Genomic DNA, 18,433 nt, shown 5'->3' on the forward strand with positions numbered 1-18,433 from the left:
TTACGAGATGTTCTTCCCCTCGACTTTATCGCCATAGTTCTTGTCTGTCCGTCTCCCCCCATTAGACCGTAAGCCTGCCAAACGGCAGGGACTGTCTCTATCTGTCGCCGACTTGTTCATTCCAAGCGCTCAGTACAGTGCTCTGCACAGAGTAAGCGCTCAATAAATACTATTGAATGAATGAATGAACCCATTTTTTCTAAAAATATAAACCAAAACATTTTAAATTATTCGATTTAAGGCAATCTATTTTCACTCACGATAGCCTAAAGTCATCTTACAATCAAAAGATAAATATGAATTCTATTCATGTTTACTAATCTCAAGTTCAAGAGAAGGCTAATCTTTTTTGGCAAAAGTATTTCAATACTCAAAGACAAAGCGAGACACAACAGGACACTGGCAAGTGTAAGAAATGACCTTTGTCGCTGAACAGTAACAAAATTCAGCTGGAGGATCTTCCTCTCCGTGTGTACAGTTAGCAATACGTGTGAGAAGTCAAGAAAACTAAAGCTACCCTTCTTTGGAAAAGCAGTACATCCCCTTCATTCATTCAAATGGCTCAGAAACATTCAGGAAATCCTTTCACCAAAATTACAGTAAATGTTTATTAAGCTTTAATTTTGACAATACCTTATTTCAGTTCTGAAATCCATCTACAAGTATTTCACTACATCACACAACAAGCTGGTGATCATCTAATTAAGGAATGTATATTTACACCTTTGTAAAAATAAGTCTGACATAGTAACGATTACCTGACAATATTACAGTGGTAGAATTTGGTTGTTTTACCAAGTCTTCATGGTACATACACCACTGTCTTCAAATTAAACATAAAAACACAATTTTTACTAACTTAAATTCTACTAACCTTGAAATCTAATGTACAAAATATGATGTAAAATCACTATCAGTGCTGATAACTGGTGCCAAACTAGCAAATATGATTTCCAGTTTTAAAAGTTCAGTATTGGGGTTTTTTTTAATTTGCTAATCGCCACCACAAGAGTTCAGTGGAACTATTCGAATATTTTCAACACATGCTGTTTTAAATTGACACTACAGAAAACTTTCCTATTTGCAAAAAGACAGAAGAACTCATGGTCAATAACTCCATTAGCTGCCATACAGCGTCAGCTGGTATGTGTTGCAAACCACGTTCAGAAACATTTACACCATCAAAAAGCTAAAATTGGTACTGATCTATTTTCCACATAACAATGCACCAACAGTTCATTTTCATAGCAAAACACAATCAGAGAAATGCAATATTTACGTTCATTTATGCTAAACACTGTACTGATGGACATCCAATATCAATTTTAAGAGTATTCGATTCGGAGTAAGATACAGTTCTATTTTCTAAGAGCAGTGTAGGTTTGTAGGACCGTGACATATTAAAATGCACACCACAGCACAAGAGAACTGACTCAGAGGGCCAATATAATGCTCTTGAATACTACGGACAGTAGTTGAATTTCCGGTTGTCAGACGATTTGGAGTCATAAATCATCAGGTGTCAATCAGTAAGCACGATGTCACTTTCGAGCAGCTGCTTTAATACAGGGGATTGGCAGGGAAAATTGGAAAGGCTACCTCTAGCTAAAGAAGGCAAGGTCAGCTCTCGCTAAATTATCCTTTAAGACGGCAGATACATCTGCCTGCCTCCACCACAAAATGAACAGGAGTGAAGCCAGGGACAGAAGAGGCAAGAGATTGGGCACTACAGCTTTGTATGGAAAAATATATTTTAGCATATTTACAAGATAAGAATGACGCTAAGATCATGGATATAAGGCATACAAAATGCAAGGCGTCAAATCTTTTTTGCCTAATACATCCAGTCCCAAAATGGGCATTCAGCATGGCAACTTTGGGCGGGGAGAAAAAAGATTCATTTGAAGATAAATGTTCTATCCTTTCCCAAATGTAACCCAATCTCGGTAGCATCGTCAGCCACTGATTTATTGAAATATGAGGAAAATTAACACTGATTAATGGTCAGGTTTTATAGTGTTACTCATGTATTTGTAGTTGTCTTAATCATAGCATATTTGTACTTTTATGCACCACATAAAGTATTACTATAATATAGTCTGTGGCTCTGAAGATATACAAAACACTTTTCAAGATATGAGCTATGGTACAAAAATATATTTTTCCACATACAAAAGAGCTAAGCAAATTAAAAGGTGGAAAAAATGGTCACTCAATAAGAGATCCACCCCAGGCTGAAAAATGTCATTACAAAAGTTTTGTGGGGAAAAAATATGTCTAAATACACTGTCCAATTTATACAGGATTGTAAAGTGGGTTGTTTTTCAGGGAATAACATCTGTGATCAGTAGAATCTCAAGTAATTTTCTCCTTTTTGGCATTACCATTAAATGCACATTTCTCAAAACAGAAAGATCTTTTCACTTACTACATTAAATAGAATACCAAACGTAAATAAGAAGCTCCTAGAGAAAATCAAGCCGGAGTGTGAGAAGCAGGGTCTGCTCCTATTTTAGTGGATGCTTTTGGAATCAAATAGATGGGCGCAATCGTCCATCAAATTTCCCTCAATGTGCTCCAAAGCAAACCTGCTCTTCTTTTTCAGGCTACTTCTGTGCCCATATCCCTTAAATTTAAAAGAGGGAGAGGAGGGGTCGGGGAAGGAAAGGTTGTGGTCTAGATTCAGGGAAACCAGCCTCTTAAATGACTTCTACAATTTGAAAAGTTTTCAGATGATCCTTCACTTTTGAGTATTCTGAGGGGAGGAGAAAACGACCAAAGAAACATTTTAACTTTCTAGAGAGAAAAGAGGTTTTTCCCCAGCTACAGGTTCAAAGCAATTTTTGGTATTTAAATGTGCTTGATGGCAGCAAGAGGGACCTCAAATGGCCCCTAAGAGCTGTTCTGATATATATTGTGCTAAAAATACATTACATAGCCCGCAAGTCTCTACTGACACAACTGGAACCATTTCAATACAGACGGCTCGAAATAAGCTTCAAATGCCCTTAAATACGGATTTACTAAGTAAATCCTAGGTAACAGGTTTCGAAAAGCAGATCAAAGCAGCATTCCACAGTGTGCGCCTTACAAATAAATCTCAAAATCCTCAAAAATGTCTGTTTCTGTTTTCCAAACCCGTAATGAAAAGAAACACATGGAAGGATGCCAGACAACGGTTTAAACCCCAGTCATTCCCAACCAACAATTGCATCTGGGAAGTAATTGCATTTCTTGCCTCCCTTCGGTTCGGACTGTAGGCCAATCTGATTTTAACCCCGAACCTTTGAAGGGATTTTGGAGCACCTGGGGAGCTGGACCTGCGTGACACAGAACACTGAAAATGGACTACAAAAGCTCAATGCTCTCACAAATTTACTTCCCTGAGGTTTGCCTTCATCTGCTGTGCATTTCGCCAAAGCTAACAAAGAGGGGTCAGTGCAGAACCAGAGCACAGGACCTAAGGCAAGTCCCGTTTCTGGAACCACTGGACAAAACGCAGTGCCTCGTCGAGCTCCGCAAAGTCACCTTTACAGTTTACATCGCTGATCTCTCTGACTCAGTTTCATGCATTCCAGGACTGACTCCCTCAAAGATCATCTGAAATGAGGGCACAATGGACTCGAAGCAAAAAGCACCTAAGGAATCTTTTTATGAAACTTTTGGGAATAAAATCCACTTCTTCCTGAAAGTAATAATTCTTTATTGCTGCTTATTGGTCCTGAGAGTGGTTTAAGCAACAATAGACTTGCAACCATTTTAGCTGCTGCTATTTTCTTTTATGAGGATCTACGTGGGACCTGAGTAACAAAAACCTAGTTCCTTCCTTTGCAGAATAGGCTGGCATTTCTGGGCCTGACCTTAGCATTGTTGTTCTTTGTAAAATACCCCCTGGGGGAAAATTCCTGGTTGACCGAGTTCCAAATTAAAGAGCAAACCACTTGTTTTAGACCAACTTCGGTGTCTCAATTCTTCATTTACAAGGGAACCCAAAGGGAGGCTGGTAGGAGAGAAATCACCCTTACCTTAAAGAACAGGACGTTACACTTGGTTGTTTGGGGTCAGTAAAATTTCTCATTTACTAAGGCATGAAGCTACAACATTACACAACTTAATAAGTCAACAGACAACTAAAAAATTGGTCTGGGAATGTGAAAAGTAACATTCACGTGTGACCCCACAATCCATTTTTTTAGAGGAATCAAAAGGAATATTTTTGTGATAAAGCTTTCCTAAAAGACCTTACTTTCAATTGTTTTAATAGATAACTTAATTTGCCTTTATAAAAACTTTACAAAAGATGGTTTTAAATGCATGAAAAAAGCAATTTTATGCTCTACTTATGGACATATTTCTAATGTATGGTTATGGTGATTATATTCTTTTACAAATCATAACTGCAATGGTTCTCAGAGTGCATAAACTATTTTTCATCTTCTCACTACGCATCCTAAAAATGTAAGAGTTGCACATCCTTACAGTGCACCATTTTGTTGCTTTGTAATTTTTAGAACGAGTGCTTTAAGGACTTTCTAGGGAGCTGGTGAAAAGCAAGATTTTATCCTACTTCATTTGTCATTGGCTCGATCGATGCTTTCTAGTACTCTAGTGAGGCGAATGTTGAGTAGTCTGATCTGGCTATCGAGATGGTCGATCTTGTCTTCCAGGCTGTGGCTGTTGCTTCTCCTCCAATAAAACCCTACCGGGCCAGTCATGAAGTAGACGGCGACGACGAAGCAGAGAGGCAAGACCGCATGCTCTGGCTCTCCTTCGTACTTCTGGAGGATATACACACAGGAGAGGGCGAACAGGCCAACCCTCACAATCCAGAAGAGACGGCCAAACAGAACATGCAAGAGATAGAAAAAAAATCCAAGGAAAAGAGACAAGAACCAGTAGGCCAAGAGGACTGCACCGACCAACAGAAGCGCTCGAGTGGGGTTGTTGGCCACAGCAGCGGGGCTGAAATAATGGGCTACGTTGGAGGCTGCAAAACAAAAATAGAGCAAGAGAGGATAAATCATGTGCAAGTTAAAGTCACTATGGAAATTCAATTGTTCGACTTAATACCACTTGAGACTCAGTGAATTACTGTCTCTATTATACAGCAGCAGTGTGGCTTAGTGGATAGAGCATGAGGCTGGCAGTCAGAAGGACCTGGGTTTCTAATCCCGGCTCCGTGACATGCCTGCTGTGTCCTTGGGCAAGTCAAGTAACTTCTCCTCTCAGTTACCTGATAATCTTGTATTTTCCCCAGCGCTTACAACAGTTCTTGGCACACAGTAAATGCTTAACAGATACCATAATAATAATAATAATAATAATTATTATTATTGCTATTATATAGAGCAGAAAGGCTGAGCAATACACCTGAGGAATTAGTTACTAGATTAACAAGTATTTCAGAGATCTTGAGAATCTGGGGAACAGGTGCCCGCTTTCTAAGTGGCTACAGAAAACTTGCCTTTGAACTTTCAGTTCACTACGGATTCCCTTTGGGCATTCAGGAAAGTCTCCCCTGCTTAGACTGTGAGCCTGTTATTGGGCAGGGATTGTCTCTATCTGTTGCCGAACTGTACATTCCAAGCACTTAGTACAGTGCTCTGCACATAGTAAGTGATCAATAAATACTAATGAATGAATTTAACAACCTCTTGGCTTCAGTTTCAGCTCTACTAGAAAGAGAATAAAAAGCACCTTAACTCACAGGTGGTCTGTGCTCATATTTACCTGACAAAGTGCCTTTTTCAAAACCTTATTTCATATATCCTTTGATTTCCCAACATTCCTGCCAAGTAAATACCTGGCAGGCAATTTTGTCCCACTGTAGAGATCAGTGGGGTTATAAGGCCAGAGTGCCCTAGGAGTCTGTGGACTTTGTGGGCTGCTCATTCCACAGTTTGGAGGTCCTCCTGGCTCCCTGACAAAGTTGACAATCCCTTAACTTGCATATTAATGTGGAGCCCTGTTGGGGGGCACATTCCACAGAGAACTATATAGTCATTAAATCCATCACTTAAACCTCCAATTTGATGGAGCCATACCTTAATCCTAGAAAGGAAGGGAGCCTCAACTTCCACAAAAGGAGTCGTCCTGTTAATGCATATGGAGAAACTGAGGCCCAATCAATCATTCGTGTTTATTCAGCGCTGTAGGCTATATGTATGCTGTACTACGCACTTGGCGGGCCCAGAGAGATTAAGTGATTTACTTAAGGTAGACAAACCTATAATGGTATTCACTGAGCACCTCGACTTTATCTGCAAAACTTGGACTAAAATCCAAGTCTCCTGATTCCAACCTATACTGCTTTTAACATTCTTGATAGTGTTACAGAGTACCTAGAGAGCAAGGACTGTCCAACTGAAATAAGATATGGTCTCTGCCCTCATTATACTTACAATCTAACGGGGAAGACAAGCGGGCAGAAATCGCCAAATATGTTGAAATTAAATGATGTTGAATGTCACGAACGCCTAAAGAATAACCTTAATTCCAGGACCCTACAAATAATGTGCCACTGAACTGAACGTATGATGCATGGGTTTATCCAGAAGCCTCTGAGAGCTCACGTGTGTGTGTGTATGTGTCTGAAAAGGCCAATGTGACCTAGCCAGAAAGGTTGTCCCTTGTTGTGATGTCACGTTGAATGTCTGCAGTGCCTGGCACTCTTTCCTCTATGGACACATATCAGCTCTTACTCTAAACTACACCAGCTGCTACTAGTAGCATTTAATGGATCTCATTATGATTGAGGGGATTTATAGCTCACTGAGCCAGAGGTCACTGGTAAAATGGTTATATCATCGCTCGTGACTACTATAGCTGTTGACAATTTGCAGTTTTCCTTCATAAGCCACACGCAGTTCCTTGCAATCAGGTTCATTGCTTACTGCAAGAGAATGCTGTCACTTCAAGAATTCTACATTTTAGAGATTGAAGTCTTTTTACTTGACAAACGATTGCATGAAATTGCCGTACTTTTTGGTCATGCACTGACTCAGAATGTCCCCATGGATAACCACTAAAAAGATCCCGGGGGGGGGGGGGGGGGGGGGGGAAGGTGAAGAAACAGAAGTTACACTGTTCCTCTAATTGGTTTTGTGATTCATCTCAGGATTTTTCCATTCATTTGATATTGAGGGACAGTACACTGAAAAAGCTTGAGGATATCCACCAAGAGAGAATTCTAGAGTGTCTGGAGGATAAAGCTTTATGGTCAATGCAGCTTCTTCACCTGGTAAAGCAGAAGGGCAATGAAAAGAGAAAACAGATAATGGCAAACTCTTATAAGCAGTCTGGACAAAGGGATTAAGGTACTGAATTATGGATTGGGAAACTACGATTTTAAACTCAGATTTGCTCCTTAACTTGATGAGCTCTTGAATAAGTTATTTAGAGAAAGTTAGTTATTGCAAAAATACAAGAGATTTTCCATTGTTAACCTTCTCCCTTCTCCAAATCCAATAAAATAATGAATATCCATCCCACCTACCATCAATGCCCAGGACATCCAGGAGATCAGTCCATATTCTCCAGAGAGTGTCTACTAACACATCCACTCCATACACAAACCTCTCTGTCAATCTGGAGAAAAACTGTAAAGGCATAAAAAAAAAGTGTTACAAATAATTAATGCCCTATCTTAATCTAATCCTCAAATGTCTCTTGTGCCTGTTAAGACAATCAACTATGCAACTTCTCTCCTCCCTCCAACAAAAAAGGAGTTTGAGTAATGTGGCTATGTTAATGGCATTTGAACAATTTGAAGACAATCATATGTCTGGGTCACATACTACTGCTGTCAAAAAATATGCCTACCTGTAGGTTGGGTAAATTAGTCAGTTGTGGAATTTATTAAGTACTATGTGGCACGCACTGTGCTAAAAAAATCAATCTATATTTACCGAACTCTGTGTGCAGAGCACTCTACTAAGTGCTTGAAAGAGTTCAATACAATAAAATTAGTGGACACATCAATGATGTTAACGAGTCTTACTGTGCACTTGGGAGAGTAGAATACAGCAGTGTTGGTAGACACATTCCCTGCCCACGAGAAGCTTACAGTCTAGAAGACTAGGGTAGATACAAAAATAATAGATCAGACACAATCCCTGCCTTACACGGGGCATGTTCTCCTTGCCTTTCACCGGCTGGGGTTCCATGGCAGGGAGGTGAGCCCCGGGCTGCTTCTATCACAGGGCCCCGTGCCCAGAATCTCTGCTGCCGTGGCCCTTCCCTGCCCCCTGCACCTTCCCCTCCCCAGCTGGGTTGAGCTCCGTTATGTAGGGAGGGAGATTCAATTTCGGGTGGTCGTCCCAACAGTCGGAGGTGAGCTCCGCAGCGCAAGGAAGGGACTCCGACCTGCTGACGCCACCCTTCCCCTCTCCTCCCCCCTCCTCTCCCTGTCCTTTCTCGCCAAAGGCCTGAGCCACTGACACTTGGGAACATCCCCATGGTGTTGGGCAGGTGTCTCCATGCCCACACGCAATCCCCACCTGCATTGCCCCCAACCCCGGGATATACACATACATACACACATATCCCACCCACCCAACTGGGCCCAGTTCCACTGTCAAATGGGCTCTAGTGGCCCAGGCCTGCCACCCTCTTTCCCCCCCACACACCCCCCCAACGCCAAGGCGTAACAGCATGTCTCCCAGCCCTTTCCATTCAATTGTTCAATCGTTTTTATTGAGCACTTACTGTGTGCAAAGCACTGTACTAAGTGCTTGGGAGAATACGATACAAAAATAATCAGATATATCCCTGCCCCAATGAGCTTACAGCTTAGAGGGGGAGACAGGCATTAATATAAATTATAGATAGGTACCTAAGTGTTGTGGGGCTGGGAGGGGGGATGAATAAAGGGAGCAAGTCGGGGTGATGCAGAATGGAGTGGGAGAAGAGGAAACGAGGGCTTAGTCAGGGAAGGCCTCTTGGACGATGATGAGGAGGAGAGGTGCCTTCAAAAAGGCTTTCCAAGGGAGGAGAGTCAGTGCCTGTGGGATACGAGGGAGGGCATTCCCGGCCAGAGACTAGACATGGGCAAGATAGACAACACTGAGGTAGAGTGAGAAGGTTAGCATTAGAGGAGCAAAGTTTGTGGCCTGGGGTGTAGTATGAGAGGAACGAGTTGGAGTACGAGGGGCGGTAAGGTGATCGAGTACTTTAAAGCCAATGGTGAGGAGTTTTTGTTTGATGCGGAAGTGATTGAGCAACCTCTGGAGTTTCGCCTGCAGTGGCTCCTGAAGACACCGCAGGACACCTCCAACCCCAACCCTGTCGCAGATTGAGAATGACCCTAGCACCCCATGTTTCCTCAATGCCTTGGTATTTTGGGAGGGGCCCCCAGCTCCCTCTACGCCACAAGGCTCCAAGATGGCCGACTGGGCCATGAGATGGAGATTGACGGACCACGGGAGGAAGGGCTGAGAGCAAGGAGACTGAGACTGAGGGATGCCAACTTGCTGCTCAACCACCAGTGAGAAGCCAGAGAACCCGACGGACAGCCCAGGGACTGATGAGGGGTCGCTCCCGCGGGAGCATCTTTGGGAGAGGCCAGGGGAGCTGACTGTCAGCTGGGGGTGGGCTTTTTCAAATGAACGGAGGTATTAAAACCCCACCTGCCCTCCTTACAGGACCTGCGGCCCTGGGCTGAGCCCTCCGGGGAGGGAATGAGATTATGGGTGCCTGCCCGGGAACAAGCTATTGTTTCTCTGTTTTCCCTGCTACAACTCCCTGGAGTGGTAGCAAAGCCTAAACTCTAGGCAGAGGTAGGCAGCTAAAGACAATAACGACAATGAGTTGGAAACACAAGCTATGCATGGCAGCGGTTGGGAAGGAGGAAGGAGACAAATGCAAAGCAGAGCGGAAGTTTTTTATATCCTCTGAGTGACTGCATTAGTGTACAATTTCATTTACAGACTTTTTTTAAAGTAATTGCCCAAGCATTTCCTTAAAAATTGTTCTTCCAAGTCACTTCCCTCTTCTCTGTGCTCACATAACAGGGACACTACCTGCCCTCTGCTTATTTTACAAGGACATTTTACTAACTAGACAGTTCATCTAAAGTGCTCTGAGCTCAGGCAAGAATCGGATCACGCAGTTGCAGTCGTCCCTTGGCATCTGCAGTTTTGGTTCCCGGTTTCACCTATCCATGGTTGACTGAACTGTCTCTTTGGTCATCAGCAGCCCCGGCCCCTCCCTTTCAGTGACTGGCTTTCATCCCCATCCCCGACATAGCCAACCCTGATGACTGTGAGCTGTTGACTCTTACCAGAGAACCATGAATTGGATGGTGATGAAAGTTTCAGTGGTAACCGTTCTGGACTGGCTAATAATAATAATAATAATAATCGTGTTGGTATTTGTTAAGTGCTTACTATGTGCCAAGCACTGTTCTAAGCGCTGGGGGAGATACAGGGTCATCAGGTTGTCCCACATGGGGCTCACAGTCTTCATCCCTATTTTACATTTTACATCCCCATTCATCCCCATTTTACAGATGAGGGAACTGAGGCACAGAGAAGAGAAGTGACTTGCCCACAGTCACACAGCTGACAAGTGGCAGAGCCGGGATTCGAACCCATGACCTCTGACTCCCAAGCCCGGGCTCTTTCCACTGAGCCACACTGCTTCTCTGATAATATTCTAAAATTCCACCTCTACACTTTCCAGTTCATTTATTAGACACTGGGGAGCCGCTCTCGGGGGCAGGTTCTGCGGTAAGACAGGGATAAAATACCTTCCCCATCTCATGTGGGATGGGGACTGTGTCTGACCTGGTTATCTTGTAGCTACTCCAGCAGCTTAGTACAGTGCTTGGCACATAGTAGGCACTTAATTACCACCATTATTACTATTATATAACAGTATAATAATTATAGTACTTGTTATACTTGTTAAGCGCTTACTACATGCCAAGCACTGTTCTAAGCACAGGGGAAGATACAAACTAATCAAGTTAGAGAAGCAGCGTGGCTCGGTGGAAAAAGCACGGGCTTTGGAGTCAGGGCTCATGAGTTCGAATCCCAGCTCTGCCACTTGTCGGCTGTGTGACTGTGGGCAAGTCACTTAACTTCTCTGTGCCTCAGTTCCCTCATCTGTAAAATGGGGATTAAGACTGTGAGCCCCACGTGGGACAACCTGATTCCCCTATGTCTACCCCAGCGCTTAGAACAGTGCTCGGCACATAGTAAGCGCTTAACAAATACCAACATTATTATTATTATTAAGTTGGACAGAGTCCCTGTTCCACATGGGGCTCGCACTCATTCCATTTTAGAGATGAGGCAACTGAGGCCCAGAGAAGTTAAGTGGCTTGCCCAAGGTCACACAGCACACATGTGGTGGGGCCAGGATTAGAACTCAGGTTCTTCTGACTTCCAGGCCCATGCTCTCTCCAATAGGTCATACTGCTTTCTCAGCATGACCCTCTGAAGTGACCAGACAATTCAAACCACATGCACCAATGGACTGGACATGACTGACAAAATTTCAGAGTTCAGTAAGCGGATATGGATATCGATCAGAATGTGCTTCCTCTGCCATTTTGTAGGAGTCAACAGAAGTCATATCCATGTTTGTATCTGTCAGAGTTATAGGCCCAGAATGTGCTCATTAGGGTATCTGATTGTTTTAATTTTTTTGTTTGCTTTTAATTTCAGCCCACCAAACTTTTCATCTAGGATTTGACACTTATAGAAGGGATCATTATATGATGAGCGGGAAGATGTGCAGGCCAAAAGCAGCCCAGAGGATGGCTCCCTACCACCCGCCTCGTTGCCTTCTGCTACAGAACAAAGACTGATGCTTTGTTCTCCAAGCGATTTCAACAAAATCACCAGTTTATTGAAAATGCCTTGACAAGCAAGGAAAATTAGAAAAGAATGAGCCCAGCTTTAAAAATCGTCAACTCACCTCGGAGTAGGCAGAGAAAGTAATATTTCTGAATCTAGTAGGACAAAAGTGACCCCCTTTCCTCACCCTGTTGGTTCTGCAAGCTTTTTTATGGTATTTTATGGTATGGTATTTTATGGTACTGTACTAAATGTTGGGGAGTTACAAGCTAATAGGGTTGGACCCAGGGCTTGTCCCACTTTGGGCTCACAGTCTTAATCCCCATTTTAGGAATGAGGCGCAGAGACGTTAAGTGACTTGCTCAAGGTGACACAACCAGGTACAAAGCGGAACCAGAATTAGAACCCAGGTCCTCAGATTCCTGTGGGCAAGCTTCAGAGTAGACCAAACAACTGGGCAGAAAGGCTCACACAACTATTGGAAAATGGATACTTCCACCGAGTGCCGCTTATCTGCACTTGGGTGAATGGTAAAGCAAGCAATAAAGCGTAACAGTAAAATAAAAACTATTTAAGATCAAACAAAACAGCCCACTCTTCTACGGAGCCAATGAAGTTTATCACCACTTCCCTTCTAGTCAAATCTTTTCTTTCCTATTAGTCAAGCTGCAGAAGAATCTCTATTGCCATCTACTGTAAGGAACCGCTCCCTAAATTGGCCTCCCAACTCACAGTGCTAGAACGGCTAAGATGGGCTGGGCTGTTTCCTTTTACTAGGCCAGGTGACCGTACAATTTGTTCATTTTTTTTTTCTTAGAAAACACGGAGGCCTGGAAGGATCGCCATGCAACCCGGGTAGCATACATAGACCTCAGAGTTCATTAAGAAGACACAACAAGCCAGGACTGCCCCAGAATTTGGTGAAGTGGAGCTTTAAGGGAGAGGGCTTTAGAAAGCTATAACAGTTACCGAGCACGGCGGGATTTCATTACCTCTATCTCCTTGCCACTGCTGACTCAACCCAGGCTAGAAACACCACAGGAGGTAACTCCTCCGCCCATGGATACCTTGCTAGCCTTGTAACTAAACACGAGCTGCGGTCTAAGGCCTAAAAAGAATCAAACGGCTGGCAGGTGAAAACCCTGATAAAAACTGAATGTATGAAAAAGCACTGGCTGTTCAAGCACTGGCTGCTCGTTTCTTCCGCCTACTAATGCTCACAATCTTCTCTGATCTTGGTATCTGTGGGAAAACTAAAGGAACTGTTGAGGGAAAAATTTCTGCAGCTCTGAACTTGTTCTGAACCTCTGTGTCCTACACAGCCTGGAGAATCCGGGGGTGGGGGGGAAATCGTTCAATCATATTTATCGAGAGCTTGCTGGGTGCAGAGCACTGTACTGAGCGCTGGGGAGAGTACGACGCAACAAGTAACAGACACATTCTCTCGATGTAGTACACAATAATATTCTCCTTTTTTATGGTATTAAACAAACCCTATGTGCCAGGCACCGGACAAGATGCAAAATAATTGGGATGGATGCTGTCCCTGTTCCAAATAGCGCTCCCAGTCTTAACCCCCATTTTACAGATGATGTAACTGAGGCACAGGGAAGTTAAGTGACTTGCTCAAGGTGACACAGCAGAGAGCGATGGAGCCAGGATTAAAACCCAGGTCCTCTGTCACCCAGGCCTGTGCTCTTTCCACTAGGCCACGCTGTTCTCCTTTACGATCGGGCAAGAGAAAACTCAGGAGGTGGTGGAGAAGGACTGCAGTTTTCCACATTGTTTTCTAAAGCAAAAGATGCTTCTAGGGAATTTTCTTCCTGGATTTCATGGATTTCATCCAGAGCACCACTGCAACCTCAATAAATCAGATAAAAAGTGGTGGCTTGCCAAACCAGGAATCTTAGCAAACAGGAGACCTTTCTGCTTCTAAGGGATGGGATGAGCTGTGTCCACTTATTGGGAGCACTCCAAACAAACTGGTTGCTGTCCACTCATCGACGGTATTTATGGATCATTTACTCTGCGCAGAGTGAAACTATGCTAAATGCTTGGGATTCTACAATAACGTTAAGGAGACATAATCCCTGGCCTCGTGGAGTTGACACTAATCAGCTCAGTGACATTTACTGAGCATCATCTGTGAGCAGACTGCTGCCTCTGAGAACATGCAAGCTAAGTAAAAAAATATAATCCCTGTCCTTGAGGAGTTTATAATCTAGAGTGGGAGATAAGTGGACCCAAAGAAGTAATGATACTTAAGGCCACAAAGAGAGAAGCAACAGGTGGACAAGGATGAGGCCTAGAAACTGCAGGCTGGATAAGCAGCCCCTGAATCCAGAGAAGACCACCTTTCCTTTCTCGAAAATCAATTAAGTTTTTAAAAACTGAGCAGCAAAAAGATACAACCAAGATGTGAAAAGAACCCCGGATTCCAAGAACGAGAAACCAGATCAGAATTCGGAAACGTTTCCTAAAATGGGACTTCGGGCCGCTGAGGGGTCACGATAGTAACGGTTTAACAAATACCACAGATATTATCAATACCGTATTAGGGAGGCAGAAGGGGGAGACCTGGAAAGCAGGACAGGAGCGGACGAGCTATCACGGAGAGGAGAATGGAAAGCGCGGAGAATCCCGGGAAGGCAGCCCGGCTGCGGTGCGGAAAGGGAAATTCCTGGACAAAATGTGGAATGGGGATTTCCCCAACCCAACCTCAAGAAAGGGACCGAACGGTTGGAGGAAGGATGAAACCAAGGGTCATTCGGGGAGTGGGGGAAAGGAGGTGAGCGGGGAGGGAGGGGAACCGGGGAAGGCAAGGAAAGCCCTGTTGCTGTTACAGAGTTTGGGGCCCAGGTGCTGTTGGCTTGGGATCCGAGTATTCCCAAGCGAATGGGGATGGAAAAAGTGGGGGGCAGGTGGGAATGTTTGCAAACCTTTCGGCTGGCCAGAGAGGGAGCCAGCCCCGACCATCCTGTTGCCAAGGCCCCTTGCATCTTCAGCTCCTGCAGCTCCCCTCCCCATCTCCCCTCTCCCACCCCATAAACCTTCTGCAGCGACACCCCCCCCCCCCCACCCCGACCCTGCTCTCTGGCGAGAAGATGCAAGAGTTTGATGCCCTCGGCATGACTCGAAAGGAGCCCCTGAAGGGCTTCCAAGCCCCCGGGGTCCCGGCGGGCCATCACTAGCGTCCTTGTGCCCAGAAACGGGGGCCACCTCGTTCAGAAATCACCACCTCGTTCAGAAATCACCAATCATTCGGCAGGGGCCGGGGAGAGGAAGAGGAAGAAAAAGGAGGGAAAGAGTTTCGCAGCTTTCCACCGGCCGCCTGGGCACCGGGGGGCAAATCTACGTAGGACCGAGAGGTCCGCCTGGCCCCGACCCCCTCCCCAGAACTGTCCGGGGCCCAAGGGCACCGGGGGAGAAGGGCAAGAGAAGGGGGGAAGGAGGTGAGAAAGGGAGCAAGGGTGGCCGGCGGGCAGAAGTGACCCCGGGAGAGCAGGTGCGAAAGCGGGGAAAAATGGAGAACTGCTGGGGGGGTGATTATTATTACCATTATGATATTTACTAAGTGCTTACTATGTGCTGGGCACTGTACTAGGCGATGGGATGGATACAGCACCGTGGCTCAGTGGAAAGAGCCCAGGCTTGAGATCAGAGGTCTCGGTTTCTAATCTCCTCTCTGCCCGACTTTGGGCGAGTCATTTCACTGGGCCTCAGTGACCTCACCTGGAAAATGGAAATGAAGACTGTGGGCCCCACGTGGGATAACCTGCTGATCTAGTATTTTAGAACAGTGGTAGGCACATAGTAAGCGCTTAAGAGATACCATTACTATCACAATTATTATGGGTACAAGCAAATCGAGTTGGACACAGGCCCCACGTGGGACTCCCGGGCTCCATCCCCATTTTCCCGATGAGGGACCTGCGGGGCGGAGCGACTGGACCAAGGTCACGCAGCAGACACGGGGCGGGGGCGGGATTGGAACTCATGACCTTCTAATAATAATAATAATAATAACGACGGCATTTGTTAAGCGCTTACTACGTGCAAAGGACCGTTCTAAGCGCTGCGGTAGACTGAAGGTGATCAGGTTGTCCCACGTGGGGCTCACGGTCTTCATCCTCATTTTACAGACGAGGGAACTGAGGCACGGAGAAGTGCGTGACTCGCCCAAGGTCACAGACCTGACAAGGGGAAGAGAGGGGATTGGAACCCGTGACCTTCTAATAATAATAACGGTGGTATTTGTTAAGCGTTCACTGTGTGCAGAGGACCGTTCTAAGCGCTGGGGGGGGAGAGACAAGGTCATCAGGCCGTCCCACGTGGGGCTCCCGGTCTTCGTCCCCATCTGACAGATGAGGGAACTGAGGCCCGGGGAAGTGAGTGGCTCGCCCAAGGTCACGCAGCTGACACGGGGAGGGGGCGGGATTGGAACCCGTGACCTTCCGGCTTGGAGGCCCCGGGCCGCGGCGCTGGGGGGGTGAGGGGGGGGGGATGGGGTGGTCGGGGGTGCGGGGGCTGACCTTGTGCAGGGCGCGCACGTTGTCCTCGCCGCAGAGGCCGGTGAGGCCGTGGTAGAGGCCGCTGGCGGCCCTGCGGAAGCTGTTGGGCTTGTCGGCGTTGCGGGTCCGCGCCGCCTCGGCCCCCGGCGGCGGCGGCAGCAGCAGGAGCAGCAGCAGCAGGAGCAGCAGCAGCAGCAGCAGCAGCGGCCATGGCGGCCCCCGCCGCCCCGGGCCCCGCACGTTCATCGTCTCGGCCGCGGCGGGCCGACGGCCCGGCCCTGCTCCCAACGCTGGCCCCGCGCCTCTCTCCGGCCCCGGCCCCCGGCCCCCGGCCCCCGGCCCCTGGCCCCAGCGCCGCCTCTAAGGACCGGCCCGGCCGGGCATCCTCCGCCCGCCCGCCTGCCCGCCTCGCTGCTCGCCTTCGTCCTCCCTTCCTCCCTCCCTCCCTCCCACCCAAGGAGGGCGGGCGGGCGGGCGGGCGGCCGCACGCAGCGCCCCCTGCCGCCACACCGGGGACGGGGACACCGACACCGCCGCCCGCCCGCCCGCCCTCTCCATCCATCCGTCCGTCCGTCCGTCCATCCTTTCTCTCTTTCTCTCCCTCTTTCTCTTTCCCTCTCTCTTTCTCTCTCTCTTTCTCTCTCTCTCTCTTTCTCTCTCTTTTTTCTCTCTCTCTTTCTCTATCTCTCACTTTATCTCTCTCTTTCTCTCTCTTTTTCTCTCTCTCTCCTTCTCTCTCTCTCTTTCTTTCTTTCTTTCTCTCTCTCTTTCTTTCTCTCTCTCTTTCTTTACTTCATTCACTCATTCCTTCATTCATTCATTCCTTCCTCCCTTCTTGCATGCATGCATGCATTCTTTCTTTCCTTACTTCCTTCATTCACTCATTAATTCCTTACTTTATTCCTTCCTTCATGCGTGCATGCATTCATTCTTTCTTTCTTTCCTTCCTTCCTTCCTTCCTGCCTTCCTTCCTGCCTTCCTTCCTGCCTTCCTTCCTGCCTTCCTTCCTTCCTGCATTCATTCATTCATTCATTCATTCCTACTTCATTCATTCATTCATGTATGCATTCCTTCCTTCCTTCCTTCCTTCCTTCCTTCCTTCCTGCATTCGTTCATGCATTCTTTCCTTACTTCATTCATTCATTCATTCATTCTTCCTTCCCTTACTTCATTTATGCCTCCTTTCATGCATGTTTGCATGCATTCATTCATTCTTTCCTCACTTCCTTCCTTCCTTCCTTCCTTCCTTCCTTCCTTCCTTCCTTCCTTCATAGAGAAGCAGTGTGGCTTAGTGGAAAGAGCCCAGGCTTGGGAGTCAGAGGTCATGGGTTCTAATTCCGACTATGCCACTCATCCGCTGTATGACTTTGGGCAAGTCACTTCACTTCTCGGTGCCTCAGTTACCTCATCTATAAAATGGGGATGAAGATTGTGAGCCCCCATGTTTACCTGACAACCTGATATTACCCTGTGTCTACCCCAGCACTTAGAGCAGTGCTTGGCACATAGTAAGCACTTAACAAATACCATAATTATTATTATTACTATTCATTCTTTCTTTCCTTACTTCATTCATTAATTCCTAACTTCATTCATTCAATCTTATTTATTGAGTGCTTACTATGTGCAGAACACTGTACTAAGCGCTTGGCGTATACAAATCAGCAACAGATAGAGACAATCCCTGCCCAGTGATGGGTTCACAGTCTAATCGGGGGAGACAGACGGCAGAGCAAAACAGAACGAAACAAAAACAAGACATTATCACGATAAATATAATCAAGGTGATGTACGCCTCATTAACAAAATATATAGGGTAACAAAAATATATACAAATGAGCACAGTGCTGAGGGTATGGGGTGCTCAATAAATACGAATGAATGAATGAATGAATGAATGAATGAAGAAACAGGGGAGACAGGCAACAAAATAAAACAAGTAGTCTGGCGTCAATATCAAGATAAATAGAACAATATAGACACATCATTAATAAAATAGAGTAATAAATAATATCTACAAATATGCACAAGTGCTGAGGGGAGGGGAAGGGGGAAGAGCAGAGGGAGGGAGGAGGGGGAATGAGGAGGGGAAGAGGGACAGAGGGAAAGGGAGGGCTCAGT

At 45.9% G+C, this 18,433-nt stretch overlaps 1 protein-coding gene across 1 annotated transcript; it reads right to left on the bottom strand.

The window, feature by feature from the left end:
* Positions 1-580: 580 nt before the first annotated feature.
* Positions 581-16,624, bottom strand: LOC114808872 (BRI3 binding protein). Its single transcript, XM_029057128.2, has 3 exons — positions 16,334-16,624; positions 7,496-7,598; positions 581-4,987 (listed from the first exon to the last, which is right to left on the bottom strand). The coding sequence occupies exons 1-3, from the start codon at positions 16,556-16,558 to the stop codon at positions 4,569-4,571; spliced, it is 747 nt and encodes a 248-aa protein (XP_028912961.1). The 5' UTR covers positions 16,559-16,624; the 3' UTR covers positions 581-4,568.
* Between the last annotated feature and the right edge of the window lie 1,809 nt (positions 16,625-18,433).

The sequence above is a fragment of the Ornithorhynchus anatinus genome, chromosome 2, assembly GCF_004115215.2.
Source record: "Ornithorhynchus anatinus isolate Pmale09 chromosome 2, mOrnAna1.pri.v4, whole genome shotgun sequence".
Lineage (NCBI taxonomy): Eukaryota > Metazoa > Chordata > Mammalia > Monotremata > Ornithorhynchidae > Ornithorhynchus > Ornithorhynchus anatinus.